The sequence below is a fragment of the Oncorhynchus mykiss genome, chromosome 8 (genome assembly GCF_057628025.1).
Source record: "Oncorhynchus mykiss isolate SJ-2025 chromosome 8, ASM5762802v1, whole genome shotgun sequence".
Taxonomy (NCBI): Eukaryota; Metazoa; Chordata; class Actinopteri; order Salmoniformes; family Salmonidae; genus Oncorhynchus; species Oncorhynchus mykiss.
Genome location: NC_143029.1, coordinates 80,047,401 through 80,064,469, shown reverse-complemented (window position 1 = coordinate 80,064,469; position 17,069 = coordinate 80,047,401). Strand labels below are relative to the sequence as shown.

Genomic DNA, 17,069 nt, shown 5'->3' with positions numbered 1-17,069 from the left:
GGCATTTGCATTGTCAAAAAGAAAAGTAATAAAAAACGATATTGTGACACACTGGAGAGAGCCAGTGAGATGTGTTGTTTTACAGTCAGCCACAGTTGAAAACGGGAAGGGTTGGGTAGGGCGCCCCTGGAGCAAATTAGGTTTAAGTGCCTTGCTCACGGGCACATCGACAGATCTTTACGTGCTGAGTGGGTGGTTGATATATAGATGGCTTGATGTGGTATTATTAAAATACTACGATGGCTTGATGTGGTATTATTAAAATACTACGATGGCTTGATGTGGTATTATTAAACTACTACGATGGCTTGATGTGGTATTATTAAAATACTACGATGGCTTGATGTGGTATTATTAAAATACTACGATGGCTTGATGTGGTATTATTAAAATACTACGATGGCTTGATGTGGTATTATTAAAATACTACGATGGCTTGATGTGGTATTATTAAACTACTACGATGGCTTGATGTGGTATTATTAAAATACTACGATGGCTTGATGTGGTATTATTAAACTACTACGATGGCTTGATGTGGTATTATTAAAATACTACGATGGCTTGATGTGGTATTATTAAAATACTACGATGGCTTGATGTGGTATTATTAAACTACTACGATGGCTTGATGTGGTATTATTAAACTACTACGATGGCTTGATGTGGTATTATTAAACTACTACGATGGCTTGATGTGGTATTATTAAACTACTACGATGGCTTGATGTGGTATTATTAAACTACTACGATGGCTTGATGTGGTATTATTAAACTACTACGATGGCTTGATGTGGTATTATTAAAATACTACGATGGCTTGATGTGATATTATTAAACTACTACGATGGCTTGATGTGGTATTATTAAAATACTACGATGGCTTGATGTGATATTATTAAACTACTACGATGGCTTGATGTGATATTATTAAACTACTACGATGGCTTGATGTGGTATTATTAAAATACTACGATGGCTTGATGTGGTATTATTAAACTACTACGATGGCTTGATGTGGTATTATTAAAATACTACGATGGCTTGATGTGGTATTATTAAAATACTACGATGGCTTGATGTGGTATTATTAAACTACTACGATGGCTTGATGTGGTATTATTAAACTACTACGATGGCTTGATGTGGTATTATTAAAATACTACGATGGCTTGATGTGGTATTATTAAACTACTACGATGGCTTGATGTGGTATTATTAAACTACTACGATGGCTTGATGTGGTATTATTAAACTACTACGATGGCTTGATGTGGTATTATTAAACTACTACGATGGCTTGATGTATTATTAAAATACTACGATGGCTTGATGTGGTATTATTAAACTACTACGATGGCTTGATGTGGTATTATTAAACTACTACGATGGCTTGATGTGGTATTATTAAACTATTACGATGGCTTGATGTGGTATTATTAAAATACTACGATGGCTTGATGTGGTATTATTAAACTACTACGATGGCTTGATGTGGTATTATTAAACTACTACGATGGCTTGATGTGGTATTATTAAAATACTACGATGGCTTGATGTGGTATTATTAAACTACTACGATGGCTTGATGTGGTATTATTAAACTACTACGATGGCTTGATGTGGTATTATTAAAATACTACGATGGCTTGATGTGTTATTATTAAACTACTACGATGGCTTGATGTGGTATTATTAAAATACTACGATGGCTTGATGTGGTATTATTAAACTACTACGATGGCTTGATGTGGTATTATTAAAATACTACGATGGCTTGATGTGGTATTATTAAACTACTACGATGGCTTGATGTGGTATTATTAAACTACTACGATGGCTTGATGTGGTATTATTAAAATACTACGATGGCTTGATGTGATATTATTAAACTACTACGATGGCTTGATGTGGTATTATTAAAATACTACGATGGCTTGATGTGGTATTATTAAACTACTACGATGGCTTGATGTGGTATTATTAAAATACTACGATGGCTTGATGTGGTATTATTAAAATACTACGATGGCTTGATGTGGTATTATTAAACTACTACGATGGCTTGATGTGGTATTATTAAAATACTACGATGGCTTGATGTGATATTATTAAACTACTACGATGGCTTGATGTGGTATTATTAAAATACTACGATGGCTTGATGTGGTATTATTAAACTACTACGATGGCTTGATGTGGTATTATTAAACTACTACGATGGCTTGATGTGGTATTATTAAAATACTACGATGGCTTGATGTGGTATTATTAAAATACTACGATGGCTTGATGTGATATTATTAAACTACTACGATGGCTTGATGTGGTATTATTAAACTACTACGATGGCTTGATGTGGTATTATTAAAATACTACGATGGCTTGATGTGGTATTATTAAAATACTACGATGGCTTGATGTGGTATTATTAAACTACTACGATGGCTTGATGTGGTATTATTAAAATACTACGATGGCTTGATGTGGTATTATTAAAATACTACGATGGCTTGATGTGGTATTATTAAAATACTACGATGGCTTGATGTGGTATTATTAAACTACTACGATGGCTTGATGTGGTATTATTAAAATACTACGATGGCTTGATGTGGTATTATTAAACTACTACGATGGCTTGATGTGGTATTATTAAAATACTACGATGGCTTGATGTGGTATTATTAAACTACTACGATGGCTTGATGTGATATTATTAAAATACTACGATGGCTTGATGTGGTATTATTAAAATACTACGATGGCTTGATGTGATATTATTAAAATACTACGATGGCTTGGGCGTTGACACTTCTACTAGTCAACACAAGTCTTTGAAAAACACTAGCTGGTCCATTTGAGTTGGTCCATTCATCACAATCTTTGCAAAGTCATCCTCTGGAAAAGTCAGACCAGGAGCTGACTGAACAGCAGATAGGAGAGATCTTAATGTAAGCTGAAATTAATTCTCTCCAATGTACAGTATTCCCAAACTATTTCCCTCTATGCCAAGAAAAACACACACATGTCCTATGAGAAGGAAATTGAGATGAGTCCATTATAACAGGGAATTTCCAACTCAGTGGTCCAATGAAAATGTGGGATTGGCATTCCACTCCTTGGATCATGGTATTGCAGTTGGAATTCCTGGGCATGCCACAAGTTTCCAGTGATTAGGGGTTATATTGCTTGCCTCTACATACCACAAATAAACACTGAAATCAGGTAGGACAGAAAAGACGGACACAGACAGACACACACACAGCCATACTTCAAAACGGGCTAAAGCTTATCCTCAGAAAAATGCAGGGCCAAATTGTCAAAACAGACAAATAGGTATTGCCTTAAAAACACAGAATCAGATGATTGAAAAGGCAGTCAGAGAAACCATGCAGTTGCTCTGTAGTGACCTTATGGTGTACAGTGAGCTCCAAAAGTATTGGGACAGTGACACATTTTGTTGTTGTTTTGGCTCTGAACTGTCAAGTGACTATGAAGTTAAAGTGCAGACTGTCAACTTTACTTTTAAAATATTGTCATCCATATCGGGTGAACCATTTAGAAATTACAAAAAGTATTGGGACAAATTCACTTTCACATGTATTAAAGTAGTCAAAAGTGTAGTATTTGGTCCCATATGCCTAGTACCCAAAGTCTACATCAAGCTTGTGGGATCCATTTGCGGTTTGTTTTGGTTGTTTCAGATAATTTTGTGCCCAATAGAAATGATTGGTAAATAATGTATTGTTTCGTTTTAGAGTCACTTTTATTGTAAATAAGAATATAATATGTTTCTAAACACTTCTACATGAATATAGATGCTATGGCTAATGGCTAGATGGCTAATGGCTAGATGGCTAATGGCTAGATGGCTAATGGCTAGATGGCTAATGGTTAGATGGCTAATGGCTAGATGGCTAATGGCTAGATGGCTAATGGCTAGATGGCTAATGGCTAGATGGCTAATGGCTAGATGGCTAATGGCTAGATGGCTAATGGCTAGATGGCTAATGGCTAGATGGCTAATCCTGAATTAATTGTGAATAATGATGAGTGAGAAAGTTAGACACACAATATCACACGCCCAAGACATGCTAACCTCTCACCTTTACAATAGCATGGGATGTTAGCATGTAGCAATCTGAAACACAACCAAAGCAAACATGCAAATGAATCCAACAAATTTGTAGAGTCACAAGCGTGATGTAATCATTACGTGCAAGGAATGTGGGACCAAATACTGAAATTGTAACTACTTTAATACCCATATAAGTGAATTTGTACCCAATACTTTTGGTCCCTTAAAATGGGGGGATTATGTACAAAAAGTTTCTGAATGAAAAGTCATTGTATCGTTACAAATCCAAAGTGCTGGAGTCCAGAGCCAAAACAACATGTGTCTCTGTCCCAATACTTCTGGAGCTCACTGTATGTAGTGGCCTATGGGTTAGTTTTATCTTATGGCCCATAGCACAGAAAACATATTTATTCAATTCTCACAGACACAGACGGGAGAAGTGACCAGGCAGTGTGTCCCTTCAGTAATGTCTATGTCTGCTGGTCCTGTAGCCCTTTGCAGTATTTGTGCACTTTCAAGGGAACATAGAAGGGGGTTTATGAGGGGTTGAATCAACCATCTATTGGCTAGTATTACTCCTTTATAGTAATGTCAGGCCAGGGCCATTGCTAGGGTAGGTGAGTTTGTAAAAAGAGCAGACCATCTTCAAAAGGTACATGTTTGGGTCTGCGGCACCATCTCAGTGTCTATATACAACATGGCCATATGGTGTGTTCCAAACACGCTAACATCCAACAACTCTGATCCAAACCTAGGCTAACCTCAACCCATGTGAAAGACTGGCGTGTCTTATACACATTCATATCAAACGTCGGCACATTCTTCTTTCCTCACTTAGTTTTTACTGGATAGTAGTTTTCTTCATGGTTCCAAAGGTTATTATTATGTTAACCCTTATTATACCAGGTTATATGCACCGTGCACACAGGTATAAGGTGTCAAGTGTCCGTGGGGGCGGGGTCTGTACAGCTGTTGCCGTGGTATCAGCTAATTAATCACAGTGTTCTGAGAATTGGGTTCAACATGCAGGAAGTACATCATCACACGAGGTAGGATGAAGCTGCACCCAGACGCTGATCTAAGATCAATGTTACATTTCCCTCTCCCCAACAGGGAAAGCCAGGACAACTGTGTAAGCTGATCCTAGATCTGTCACTGAGTTCGACTTCTACCCAGAGCACATCACATGACAGGAAGACTGATCACAACATAGAGAAAAGGAAAGAGAGCGAAAGAGAATAACACACTGATAAACCCACAGACAGACTAATAGGAACAGACGGAGAAGTAAGAGTTGGGGTTTAGGGCTGCTCTCTTGAACATGCCGAGAGGTCAAAGTGCAAAGTCATCTGTCTCTATAACTCCACCATAACTCATCAGGTGATATTTATTTCTCACATTTCTGCATTAAATATATATAAAATGTGTAATATGCAAGAGTGAAAGAGAGATAATGAGAGCGAGAGCAGTAGAAATGGATTGATAAATTGATTGGTTCATTGACAGGTGCTCAAAGGAACTGTTGGTCACCTCTGTGTTTGTGTACATTTGATAATCATTATGTGATTAGAGATGATTAGTGTGTTCATGACTGTGTTTACATGACATAAACATGCCAGTATTGTATTAGTAACTGTGTGTGTGTGTGTGTGTGTGTGTGTATGTGTGTATATCTAAATCAGTATCTTGATCACTAGGCCCATCTCTACTCTCCCTCTCAGCTCGCCCGTCCCTCCTCGGCAGAACGCTGGTCTGACTTGAGCTTGACAAACTCTTTGGCCACGTCGTCGTTGTTGCGTTGGGACAGGATCCTCAGTACCGTCAGGCCCGTCTCGTCCATGTGGACCCTCTTCCCCAGGGGGAGCCAGCATGTCATGCTGCCCCGGGAGGCCATGTCCTTCAACTGCATCAGGGCCATGCCCACTGTACGGTCCTCCCTGGCGAAGCAGTAGTCCTTCACACACACCTGCAGCTCATAGCCCTCCGGACCCAACTCACTGCCCAAGGAACTAGATAGGAGACAGAGGAGAGGTTTGTTAGATAGCACACACACACAGACCCCCCCCCATCAGACAGAAACCTGATATACTCACTACTGGAAGGTCTCGTTGAACTTGGGCGACCAGCTGTTATTCTTGGACTTGGTGGCGTGCTTCCTCTTTTTGTCAGTGAGGTGGGGACCAATGATGTAGACCTCCACGAAGGGACGAAATATCCCCTGGGTCTGCCACTTAATGTCATTAGCAGCAATCACTGAGAGAGAGAGAGAGAGAGAGAGAGAGAGAGAGAGAGAGAGAGAGAGAGAGAGAAGGTTGATGAGAGAGGAGGGGAAGAGGGTTGGGAAAGAGGTGCAGAAAGAGTTGCATGAGGAGGGTTGTTTGAAGAAGATGAGCAGAGATGACATGTAGCTAGTTTGTAGTGCATTTCAAAGAAGCTCAATTCTAGTGCAATTAGAACGCATGTAAAGCCCATCATCACCCTTACGCACTCCCGTTCACCTCCCCCTCCATCCCCCTCCCACTCCCCTTCACCCCTCCCCCTCAGCCCCTCCCTCCATCGCTTCCTCTCTCACCTCTCACTGTGATCTTGTGTTCTCCAGTGTTGGGATGGGTGTAGATCTCCACGTGCATTACCACCTCTCCGATTGGCTCCTCCACTCCCGACCCTGCCAGAGGTCAAGAGTGTTTCAGACAGTGAGAGGCTAGTTTAATGTACATTGAAGCAAAGACAGGCTGACAAGTCTGGCTGCAGTCTCTCTCTGTGTGTGTGTGTGTGTGTGTGTGTGTGTGTGTGTGTGTGTGTGTGTGTGTGTGTGTGTGTGTGTGTGTGTGTGTGTGTGTGTGTGTGTGTGTGTGTGTGTGTGTGTGTGTGTGTGTGTGTGTGTGTGTGTGTGTGTGTGTGTGTGTGTGTGTGACACATTTGGATAGTTCTGAGCTAAATGTAAAAATGGTGTTGATTTCACAAGTTATAAAAATGAAGGAAAATCAGCTCTATGAATTGGTACTTTTTGGGGGATCGAACCTGTTTAGAAAAAAATAGGGGTTCTGCTCGGAACGGAATGATTGGTACTAAAACAAACACACATATACACACACCTCTTGGTAACGAGATGAGCAGGGCTTAGCTGAGCAAGGTTTAATACCAGGGTTAAGATCAAGCTACAGGATTGCAGACAAGACTAATTCACTAATTGAGGGTAATTCTCCTGAAAACACCTGTTTAAAATGGATAGGTGTAGAGAGAAGGAGAGGGAGGAAGAAATTGAGGGGTGGGTGGGAGTATGCACGGTCACAGGCACTTACCCTTTTCTGGCAATGTGTCTTCGTTGAGGGTATACCTGACCCCCTTCCCTCCATGGACTAGCAGAGAGAGAGGGAGAGAAGACACCTCAGTAGGATGTATTCTTTTAACACATTTCACAATGACACTTAGTATTAAAAAATAGATCAGACACACAGGCAGATAGACACACACACAGCCAGCGAGCCAGCCAACCATCCAGCCCACTAGCCAAACAGACGGGCCAGCCAGCCAGCTACTAGCCAGCCAGACAGACAGCCAGCCAGACAGCCAACCAGACCACTAGCCAGACAGCCAACCATACCACTAGCCAGACAGCCAACCAGACCACTAGCCAGGCAGCCAACCAGACCACTAGCCAGGCAGCCAACCTGACCACTAGCCAGACAGCTAACCTGACCACTAGCCAGGCAGCCAACCAGACCACTAGCCAGACAGCCAACCAGACCACTAGCCAGGCAGCCAACCAGACCACTATCCAGACAGCCAACCTGACCACTAGCCAGACAGCTAACCTGACCACTAGCCAGACAGCCAACCTGACCACTAGCCAGACAGACAGAGACAGAGGGTGTGACGTACCCTGAGCGTTTTGTGAAAGGACAAACTTCCTGATGAGCTTGTCAGTGTGTTGTGTGTAGAGGGACAGGGCGTAGTGCAGAGACTTCAGGTCAGGACTCTTCTCCAGGAATGTCTTCTTCAGACCCACACCACCCGCATGGAAGTATTGCTGCAGGGGCAGAGGTCAACAGGCAGTGTTATTTATCCTTAGAGAGATGTAACATAGTATAACCCTTGTTATAAGACATGCCAAAGGCTCGGACATGCTTATAACAAGTTATGAAGCATCATACAGTAGCAGACTTATTATTTACTGCATAGTACACATTATACATACTGTACATGTAGTATACGGTACCTTAATGGTGTCCAATGCCAGCTCTATGATGGCACACTGTTTAGGGGAGAGAGCCTTGGCCTCCTCTCTCACAATGTGCTCCTACAGTGTACCGGGAAACAGACAACAGAGTTAATGTAACAATGTAGGTAATACGACACAATACACCCCAGGACTGCATTTTATATGAAACATGCTGTAGAAATCAAGAAAGGAACTCATCCTAATGTGTCATCATAAAGGAACTCATCCTAATGTGTCATCATAAAGGAACTCATCCTAATGTGTCATCATAAAGGAACTCATCCTAATGTGTCATCATAAAGGAACTCATCCTAATGTGTCATCATAAAGGAACTCATCCTAATGCGTCATCATAAAGGAACTCATCCTAATGTGTCATCATAAAGGAACTCATCCTAATGCGTCATCATAAAGGAACTCATCCTAATGTGTCATCATAAAGGAACTCATCCTAATGCGTCATCATAAAGGAACTCATCCTAATGTGTCATCATAAAGGAACTCATCCTAATGCGTCATCATAAAGGAACTCATCCTAATGTGTCATCATAAAGGAACTCATCCTAATGCCTCATCATAAAGGAACTCATCCTAATGTGTCATCATAAAGCAACTCATCCTAATGTGTCATCATAAAGGAACTCATCCTAATGCGTCATCATAAAGGAACTCATCCTAATGTGTCATCATCATTACCTTGAGCTTAGAAAGCTGACCCAACTCCTTAGCTGCATTAAAGATCATCTGAGTGCCCTGTGATGGAGAGAGAGCGAGTGAGAGTGAGAGTGAGTGAGAGAGAGTGAGAGTGAGTGAGTGAGATAAGGATGATGGTGGTGAGAGAAGAGGGGGAATTGGGTTGGGGAGGTGGTGCAGAGAGCGGAGCATGAGGAGGAGGAGAGTTGTTTGAGGAAGATGAGGAGAGTACAAATTACACATACATGTAGTTAAACATGTCACAATAAAGAATGGGGAAAAAGACATATGCAGGAGAGGTTTCAAATCCAGTACGGGATTGTGTGGTAACCTCCAATCCATTCAACATACAGGCAACACTGTAGTAGAAGGACACCTTCCTTCTAAAAGAAAAACGTAACAAGGAGAAAAATATGAGACAGGGGACTAAGGAGGGGAGGAAGAGGAGAAAGAGGACTAAGGAGGGGAGGAAGAGGAGACGGGACTAAGGAGGGGAGGAAGAGGAGAAAGGGGACTAAAGAGCGGAGGAAGAGGAGAAAGAGGACTAAGGAGGGGAGGAAGAGGAGACGGGACTAAGGAGGGGAGGAAGAGGAGAAAGGGGACTAAAGAGGGGAGGAAGAGGAGAAAGGGGACTAAGGAGGGGGTAAGAGGAGACAGGGGACTAAAGAGGGGAGGAAGAGGAGACAGGGGACTAAAGAGGGGAGGAAGAGGAGAAAGAGGACTAAGAAGGGGAGGAAGAGGAGAAAGGGGACTAAAGAGTGGAGGAAGAGGAGAAAGGGGACAGGAAGAGGAGAAAGGGGACTAAGGAGGGGAAGAAGAGGAGAAAGGTGACTAAGGAGGGGAGGAAGAGGAGAAAGGGGACTAAGGAGGGGAGGAAGAGGAGAAAGGGGACTAAAGAGGGGAGGAAGAGGAGAAAGGGGACTAAGGAGGGGAGGAAGAGGAGAAAGGGGACTAAAGAGGGGAGGAAGAGGAGAAAGGGGACAGGAAGAGGAGAAAGGGGACTAAAGAGGGGAGGAAGAGGAGAAAGGAGACAGGAAGAGGAGAAAGGGGACTAAGGAGGGGAAGAAGAGGAGAAAGGGGACTAAGGAGGGGAGGAAGAGGAGAAAGGGGACTAAGGAGGGGAGGAAGAGGAGAAAGGGGACTAAAGAGGGGAGGAAGAGGAGCCAGGGGACTAAGGAGGGGAGGAAGAGGAGACGGGACTAAGGAGGGGAGGAAGAGGAGACGGGACTAAGGAGGGGAGGAAGAGGAGAAAGGGGACTAAGGAGGGGAGGAAGAGGAGAAAGGGGACTAAAGAGGGGAGGAAGAGGAGAAAGGGGACTAAAGAGGGGAGGAAGAGGAGAAAGGGGACTAAAGAGGGGAGGAAGAGGAGAAAGGGGACTAAGGAGGGGAGGAAGAGGAGAAAGGGGAATAAAGAGGGGAGGAAGAGGAGAAAGGGGACTAAGGAGGGGAGGAAGAGGAGAAAGGGGACTAAAGAGGGGAGGAAGAGGAGAAAGGGGACTAAGGAGGGGAGGAAGAGGAGAAAGGGGACTAAAGAGGGGAGGAAGAGGAGAAAGGGGACAGGAAGAGGAGAAAGGGGACTAAATAGGGGAGGAAGAGGAGAAAGGGGACAGGAAGAGGAGAAAGGGGACTAAGGAGGGGAAGAAGAGGAGAAAGGGGACTAAGGAGGGGAGGAAGAGGAGAAATGGGACTAAGGAGGGGAGGAAGAGGAGAAAGGGAACTAAAGAGGGGAGGAAGAGGAGAAAGGGGACTAAGGAGGGGAGGAAGAGGAGAAAGGGGACTAAAGAGGGGAGGAAGAGGAGAAAGGGGACTAAAGAGGGGAGGAAGAGGAGAAAGAGGACTAAGGAGGGGAGGAAGAGGAGACAGGGGACTAAGGAGGGGAGGAAGAGGAGAAAGAGGACTAAGGAGGGGAGGAAGAGGAGAAAGAGGACTAAGGAAGGGAAGAAGAGGAGACAGGGGACTAAGGAGGGGAGGAAGAGGAGAAAGAGGACTAAGGAGGGGAGGAAGAGGAGAAAGGGGGGAGGAAGAGGAGAAAGGGGACTAACGGGGAGGAAAGGTGCTGTATTCCAGTGGCACCAGGTCAGGTATTCCATGGCTCAGCCGTGCACCATGCTCATTTCTAACAGACAGACAATGTTTGATAATGACACTATACAATGCACTCAAATCAAGCCCTCTCCTTCTATCCACTAGTCACTCATGTAGATCTGGAGGGAGTGGATAGGTGTTAGCCTTACTGCTTACAACAACCCAATCCTTCTGGAGTTTACAAGAAGGCCAGGGGCTGGGGATAAATCTGAGACAGGGAGGGGGTTACACTGAGTAGCATGGGGGACAAGAGGAGTGATGTCACAGGTAGCAGAGGACTCCGTGTGTCCGTGCTGACAGACATCATACAGGGAGAAACACACACTCATTCACGCGAGCGCACACACACACACACACACACACACACACACACACACACACACACACACACACACACACACACACACACACACACACACACACAAACACAGTACTTACTATAACCTGAGGAGGAGAGGGTGGGGCGATGGCGAGAGAGAGGGGGTCAGTGAAACTGCACAGGCCCATCTCGACAAATCAACAACCAAGAAGTAACCATTGAATCCTCTACATCTTATTCTAGCCAAAGAGTACGTTCACAACTTCATATTTCTAAATTAATGGTAGATACTGTATTATACCATTGAAAATAATTTGTAAAGACTGGAAGCAGAGAGAATGTAATGAAGAGAATTATGCTCAGGTTTTTAGACATAAGGAAATGTGTGTGTACGTGTGTGTGTTACTCACCGACTGGTCTGTGAACGGGGGAAGCACAATGCTTTTCTCCATAGTGTTAATGACCAGTTTCCACAGTTCCTTCAGCACTCTCTTCAGCACAGTCTTCTCACAGATCTTAGCAAACAGCGACAGACTAGAGAGGAGAGAATACATCTTAGTATACCCATGCAGAAGAAGAGAGAGAGAGGGGGGGGGGGGGGGGGGGGGAGTGTGTGTGTGTGTGTGTGTGTGTGTGCATTTTGAACCTGTTTTAATCTTCAACAGATTGCAGAAACCATCTACAGCCAACCAACTTTAAAACTGTTTATTAGCAATGAATTATTCACCACTTTCCTTAGCATCGGTATAACAAACCCATTACAGTTTAGCATCACGGGTTTTCCTTGATGTACACTGGAAAAACCCTTTGTTTCTCAGATTGAAACAACTATATAGATAATGTACGTGGATATAACATCTGCTGAACACCATCACCTCAGGTTGTCCAATTTGCCGCAACAATCATATGTTCCAAAACCTCGCTGTGATTGTATTGCTACAAGCTTTTTCAGGCCAACTCCAATATTGTTGTGACTGTGTCACCCTTACATCACATTCACAGCCTGACCTGCTTCTGACTCTCAACCCGCATCCTTCTATCAGGGCCCCAGACGAGACGGCTGCCTACTTTACAAGACGAGACGGCTGCTCTACTTTACAAGACGAGACGGCTGCCTACTTTACCAGACGAGACAGCTGCCTACTTTACCAGATGAGACGGCTGCTCTACTTTACCAGAGGAGACGGCTGCTCTACTTTACCAGACGAGACGGCTGCTCTACTTTACAAGACGAGACGGCTGCTCTACTTTACAAGACGAGACAGCTGCCTACTTTACCAGATGAGACAGCTGCCTACTTTACCAGACGAGACAGCTGCTCTACTTTACAAGACGAGACAGCTGCCTACTTTACCAGATGAGACAGCTGCCTACTTTACCAGATGAGACAGCTGCCTACTTTACCAGATGAGACAGCTGCCTACTTTACCAGATGAGACAGCTGCCTACTTTACCAGACGAGACGGCTGCTCTACTTTACAAGACGAGACAGCTGCCTACTTTACCAGATGAGACAGCTGCTTACTTTACCAGACGAGACAGCTGCTATACTTTACAAGACGAGACAGCTGCCTACTTTACCAGATGAGACAGCTGCCTACTTTACCAGATGAGACAGCTGCCTACTTTACCAGATGAGACAGCTGCCTACTTTACCAGATGAGACAGCTGCTCTACTTTACCAGACGAGACAGCTGCTCTACTTTACCAGATGAGACAGCTGCCTACTTTACCAGACGAGACAGCTGCTCTACTTTACCAGACGAGACAGCTGCTCTACTTTACCAGATGAGACAGCTGCCTACTTTACCAGATGAGACAGCTGCCTACTTTACCAGATGAGACAGCTGCTCTACTTTACCAGACGAGACAGCTGCCTACTTTACCAGACGAGACAGCTGCCTACTTTACCAGACGAGACAGCTGCCTACTTTACCAGACGAGACAGCTGCCTACTTTACCAGATGAGACAGCCACCTACTTTACCAGCTTGTCAAGACAAGGGTGGAAGGTGACACGATTGTCAATTAAATATGTTCATGGGTTTTCTTTGTCAGGTTGTGTGTATTTTGAGTAGTTTATTAGGTTACAATACCTTTTGACACTACAGTATGGATTGACTGTTATAGATACATCTATTAAGCTAGACCGTACTGATAAAAGTAGCAAAAAGGGAGGAAATGAATGGGGTCACACTTGTTTGGATAGTCCAGATAGTATGACCAGCTAACATCAAAAGATGGACTATCAACAAATTATCTGTTGATAAGCAACTGCTTGCTAAAGATATGGTTAGGGTTAGAATAAGGGTTAAGGTTAGGGCTAGTGTAAGAGTTAAGTTTAAGGTTAGGACAAGGATTAAGGTTAGCGTTAGGGCTGGGGCTAGTAGTTAGGGTTAGGGTTGGAGCTAGTAGTTAGAGGTAGGGCTGGGGCTAGTAGTTAGCGTTAGGGCTGGGGCTAGTAGTTAGGGTTAGGGCTGGGGATAGTTGTTAGCGTTAGGGATGGGGCTAGTATTTAGCGTTAGAGCTGGAGCTAGTAGTTAGCGTTAGGGCCGGGGCTAGTAGTTACCGTTAGGGCCGGGGCTAGTAGTTAGCATAAGGACAAGGGGCTAGTAGTTAGCGTTAGGGCTGGGGCTAGTAGTAGTTAGCATTAGGGCTGGGGCTAATAGTTGGGATTAGAGCTGGGGCTAGTAGTTAGGGCTGGGGATAGTAGTTAGGATAGGGCTGGGGCTAGTAGTTAGCGTTAGGGCTGGGGCTAGTAGTTAGCATTAGGGCTGGGGCTAGTAGTTAGCATTAGGGCTGGGGCTAGTAGTTAGCATTAGGGCTGGGGCTAGTAGTTAGCATTAGGGCTGGGGCTAATAGTTAGGATTAGAGCTGGGGCTAGTAGTTAGGATTAGAGCTGTGGCTAGTAGTTAGGGCTGGGGATAGTAGTTAGGATAGGGCTGGGGCTAGTAGTTAGCGTTAGGGCTGGGGCTAGTAGTTAGCATTAGGGCTGGGGATAGTAGTTAGCATTAGGGCTGGGGCTAGTAGATAGGGTTAGGGCTGGGGCTAGTAGTTAGGGTAGCATTAGGGCCGGGGCTAGTAATTAGCGTTAGGGTTGGGGCTAGTAGTTAGGGTAAGGGCTGAGGCTAGTAGTTAGCGTTAGAGCTGGGGCTAGTAGTTAGGGTTAGGGCCGGGGCTAGTAGTTAGGTTAGAGCTGGGGCTAGTAGTTAGGTTAGCGTTAGGGCTGGGGCTAGTAGTTTGCGTTAGGGCTGGGGATAGTAGTTAGCATTAGGGCCGGGGATAGTAGTTAGCGTTAGGGCAGGGGCTAGTTGTTAGCGTTAGGGCAGGGGCTAGTAGTTAGCATTAAGGCCGGGGCTAGTAGTTAACGTTAGGGCAGGGGCTAGTTGTTAGCGTTAGGGCCGGGGCTAGTAGTTAGCGTTAGGGCAGGGGATAGTAGTTAGCATTAGGGCCGGGGATAGTAGTTAGCATTAAGGCCGGGGCTAGTAGTTAGCGTTAGGGCAGGGGCTAGTTGTTAGCGTTAGGGCAGGGGATAGTAGTTAGCATTAGGGCCGGGGCTAGTAGTTAGCGTTAGGGCAGGGGCTAGTTGTTAGCGTTAGGGCAGGGGCTAGTAGTTAGCATTAAGGCCGGGGCTAGTAGTTAACGTTAGGGCAGGGGCTAGTTGTTAGCGTTAGGGCCGGGGCTAGTAGTTAGCGTTAGGGTTATTATATGGATCTCCCCATTATAATCTGAATGTCTTGTTTGACTTTTGAGACTTGTATGTGACCAATACACTACATGTTCAAAAGTATGTAGACACCCCTTCAAATTTATGCATTCCGCTATTTCAGCCACACTCTTTGCTGACAGGTGTATAAAATTTTGCACACAGACATGCAGTCTCCACAGACAAACATTGGCTCAGTGACTTTCAACGTGGCACAGTCATAGGATAGCATCTTTCCAACAAGTCAGTTCGTCAAATGTCTGCCCTGCTAGAGCTGTCCCGGTCAACTGTAAGCGCAGTTAATTAATATGAAGTGGAAATGTCTAGGAGCAACAATGGCTCAGCCGCGAGTGGTAGGCCACACAAGCTCACCGAACGGGACAGGCAAGTGCTGAAGCACGTAGCGTCTAAAAATCATCTGTCCTCGATTGCAACACTCACTACTGAGTTCCAAACTGCCTCTGGAAGCAACTTCAGCACAAGAACTGTTCGTCAGGAGCTTCATGGAATGGGTTTCCATGGCCGAGCAGCCGCACACAAGCCTAAGATCACCATGCTCAATGCCAAGCGTCGGCTGGAGTGGAGTAAAGTTGGACTCTGGAGCAGTGGAAACGCGTTCTCTGTAGTGATGAATCACACTTTGCCATCTGGCAGTCCGACACACAAATCTGGGTTTGGTGGATGCCAGCAGAACGCTACCAGCCCCAATGCATAGTGCCAACTGTAAAGTTTGGGGATGGAAAGATAATGGTCTGGGCTGTTTTTCATGGTTCGGGCTAGGACCCTTAGTTAAAGTGAAGGGAAATCTTAACGCCACAGCATGCAATGACATTATAGACGATTATGTACTTCCAACTCTGTGGTAACAGTTTGGGGAAGGCCCTTTCCCGTTTCAGCATGACAATGTCCCTGTGCGCAAAGCAAGGTCCATACAGAAATGGTTTGTCGAGATACTTGTGTGTGTGTGTGTGTGTGTGTGTGTGTGTGTGTGTGTGTGTGTGTGTGTGTGTGTGTGTGTGTGTGTGTGTGTGTGTGTGTGTGTGTGTGTGTGTGTGGTGTGTGTGTGTGTGTGTGGTGTGTGTGGTGTGTGTGGTGTGTGTGTGTGTGTGTGTGTGGTGTGTGCACGGTTCGGTCTCTGTGTCTCACTTGGTGTCGAGGAAGTCCATGATGGGCTGCAGGACGTTGTCTGCATCCCCGGCCACGCTGTTGTTGTCTGTAACAGTCTGTCCCTTCACCTGGCCCAAGATGTCTCCCATCTGCTTTACATTTTCCTCAATCTGGGGCTGAAAACTATATACAGACAGACACACAGACAACAATCAAAACTCACAACTCTGGGTTGTATTCATTAGGCACCAAGCGGAAGAAAGCTGATTGAAAGAGGGAGTTCCAAAACGTTTTCCATTGCATGTCCTAATGAATACAACCCTGAAAGCGCCATGTTTCAACTAAACAAGTCCACACATACCCACACACAAACACACACGCACACACACGCACACACACCTGACGGCAAAGATCCTACTAAGGTCGTCCATGACGTTGTTGAGCTTTAATTGCAGGTCCTTCAGGAAGTCACTGGCCTCCACGTTCAGCTGGGGGCAGGAAGTAAGTGTCCTTAATACATTTATTTACATAGCAGGAAGTGTCCTTAGTACATGTATTTACATAGCAGGAAGTGTCCTTAATACATGTATTTACATAGCAGGAAGTGTCCTATATACATGTATTTAGTAAATGACATACTGTAGGTACAGTGTAATTACATTGTAGGTATACAAGGTCTGAGTGATGACTCATAGAGTTCTGAGTGATGACTCATAGAGGTCGGAGTGATGGCTCATAGAGGTCTGAGTGATGACTCATAGAGTTCTGAGTGATGGCTCATAGAGTTCTGAGTGATGACTCATAGAGTTCTGAGTGATGACTCATAGAGGTCTGAGTGATGGCTCATAGAGGTCGGA

The 17,069-nt window shown here is 44.6% G+C and overlaps 1 protein-coding gene across 2 annotated transcripts in view; it reads right to left on the bottom strand.

The window, feature by feature from the left end:
• Positions 1-5,434: 5,434 nt before the first annotated feature.
• The window catches only part of LOC110530995 (protein unc-13 homolog A), a 120,336-nt gene continuing 108,701 nt past the window's right edge, over positions 5,435-17,069 (bottom strand). For both annotated transcript variants that reach the window (XM_036986346.2, XM_090182727.1), the window contains 10 exons: positions 16,612-16,700; positions 16,252-16,395; positions 11,811-11,934; positions 9,000-9,056; positions 8,301-8,381; positions 7,964-8,111; positions 7,384-7,440; positions 6,654-6,746; positions 6,175-6,334; positions 5,435-6,090 (listed from right to left, as the gene is read on the bottom strand). In XM_036986346.2, coding sequence (XP_036842241.2) covers positions 5,799-6,090; positions 6,175-6,334; positions 6,654-6,746; positions 7,384-7,440; positions 7,964-8,111; positions 8,301-8,381; positions 9,000-9,056; positions 11,811-11,934; positions 16,252-16,395; positions 16,612-16,700 — 1,245 coding nt within the window. In that variant the 3' untranslated portion in view covers positions 5,435-5,798. The remainder of the gene's footprint in view (positions 6,091-6,174; positions 6,335-6,653; positions 6,747-7,383; positions 7,441-7,963; positions 8,112-8,300; positions 8,382-8,999; positions 9,057-11,810; positions 11,935-16,251; positions 16,396-16,611; positions 16,701-17,069) is intronic.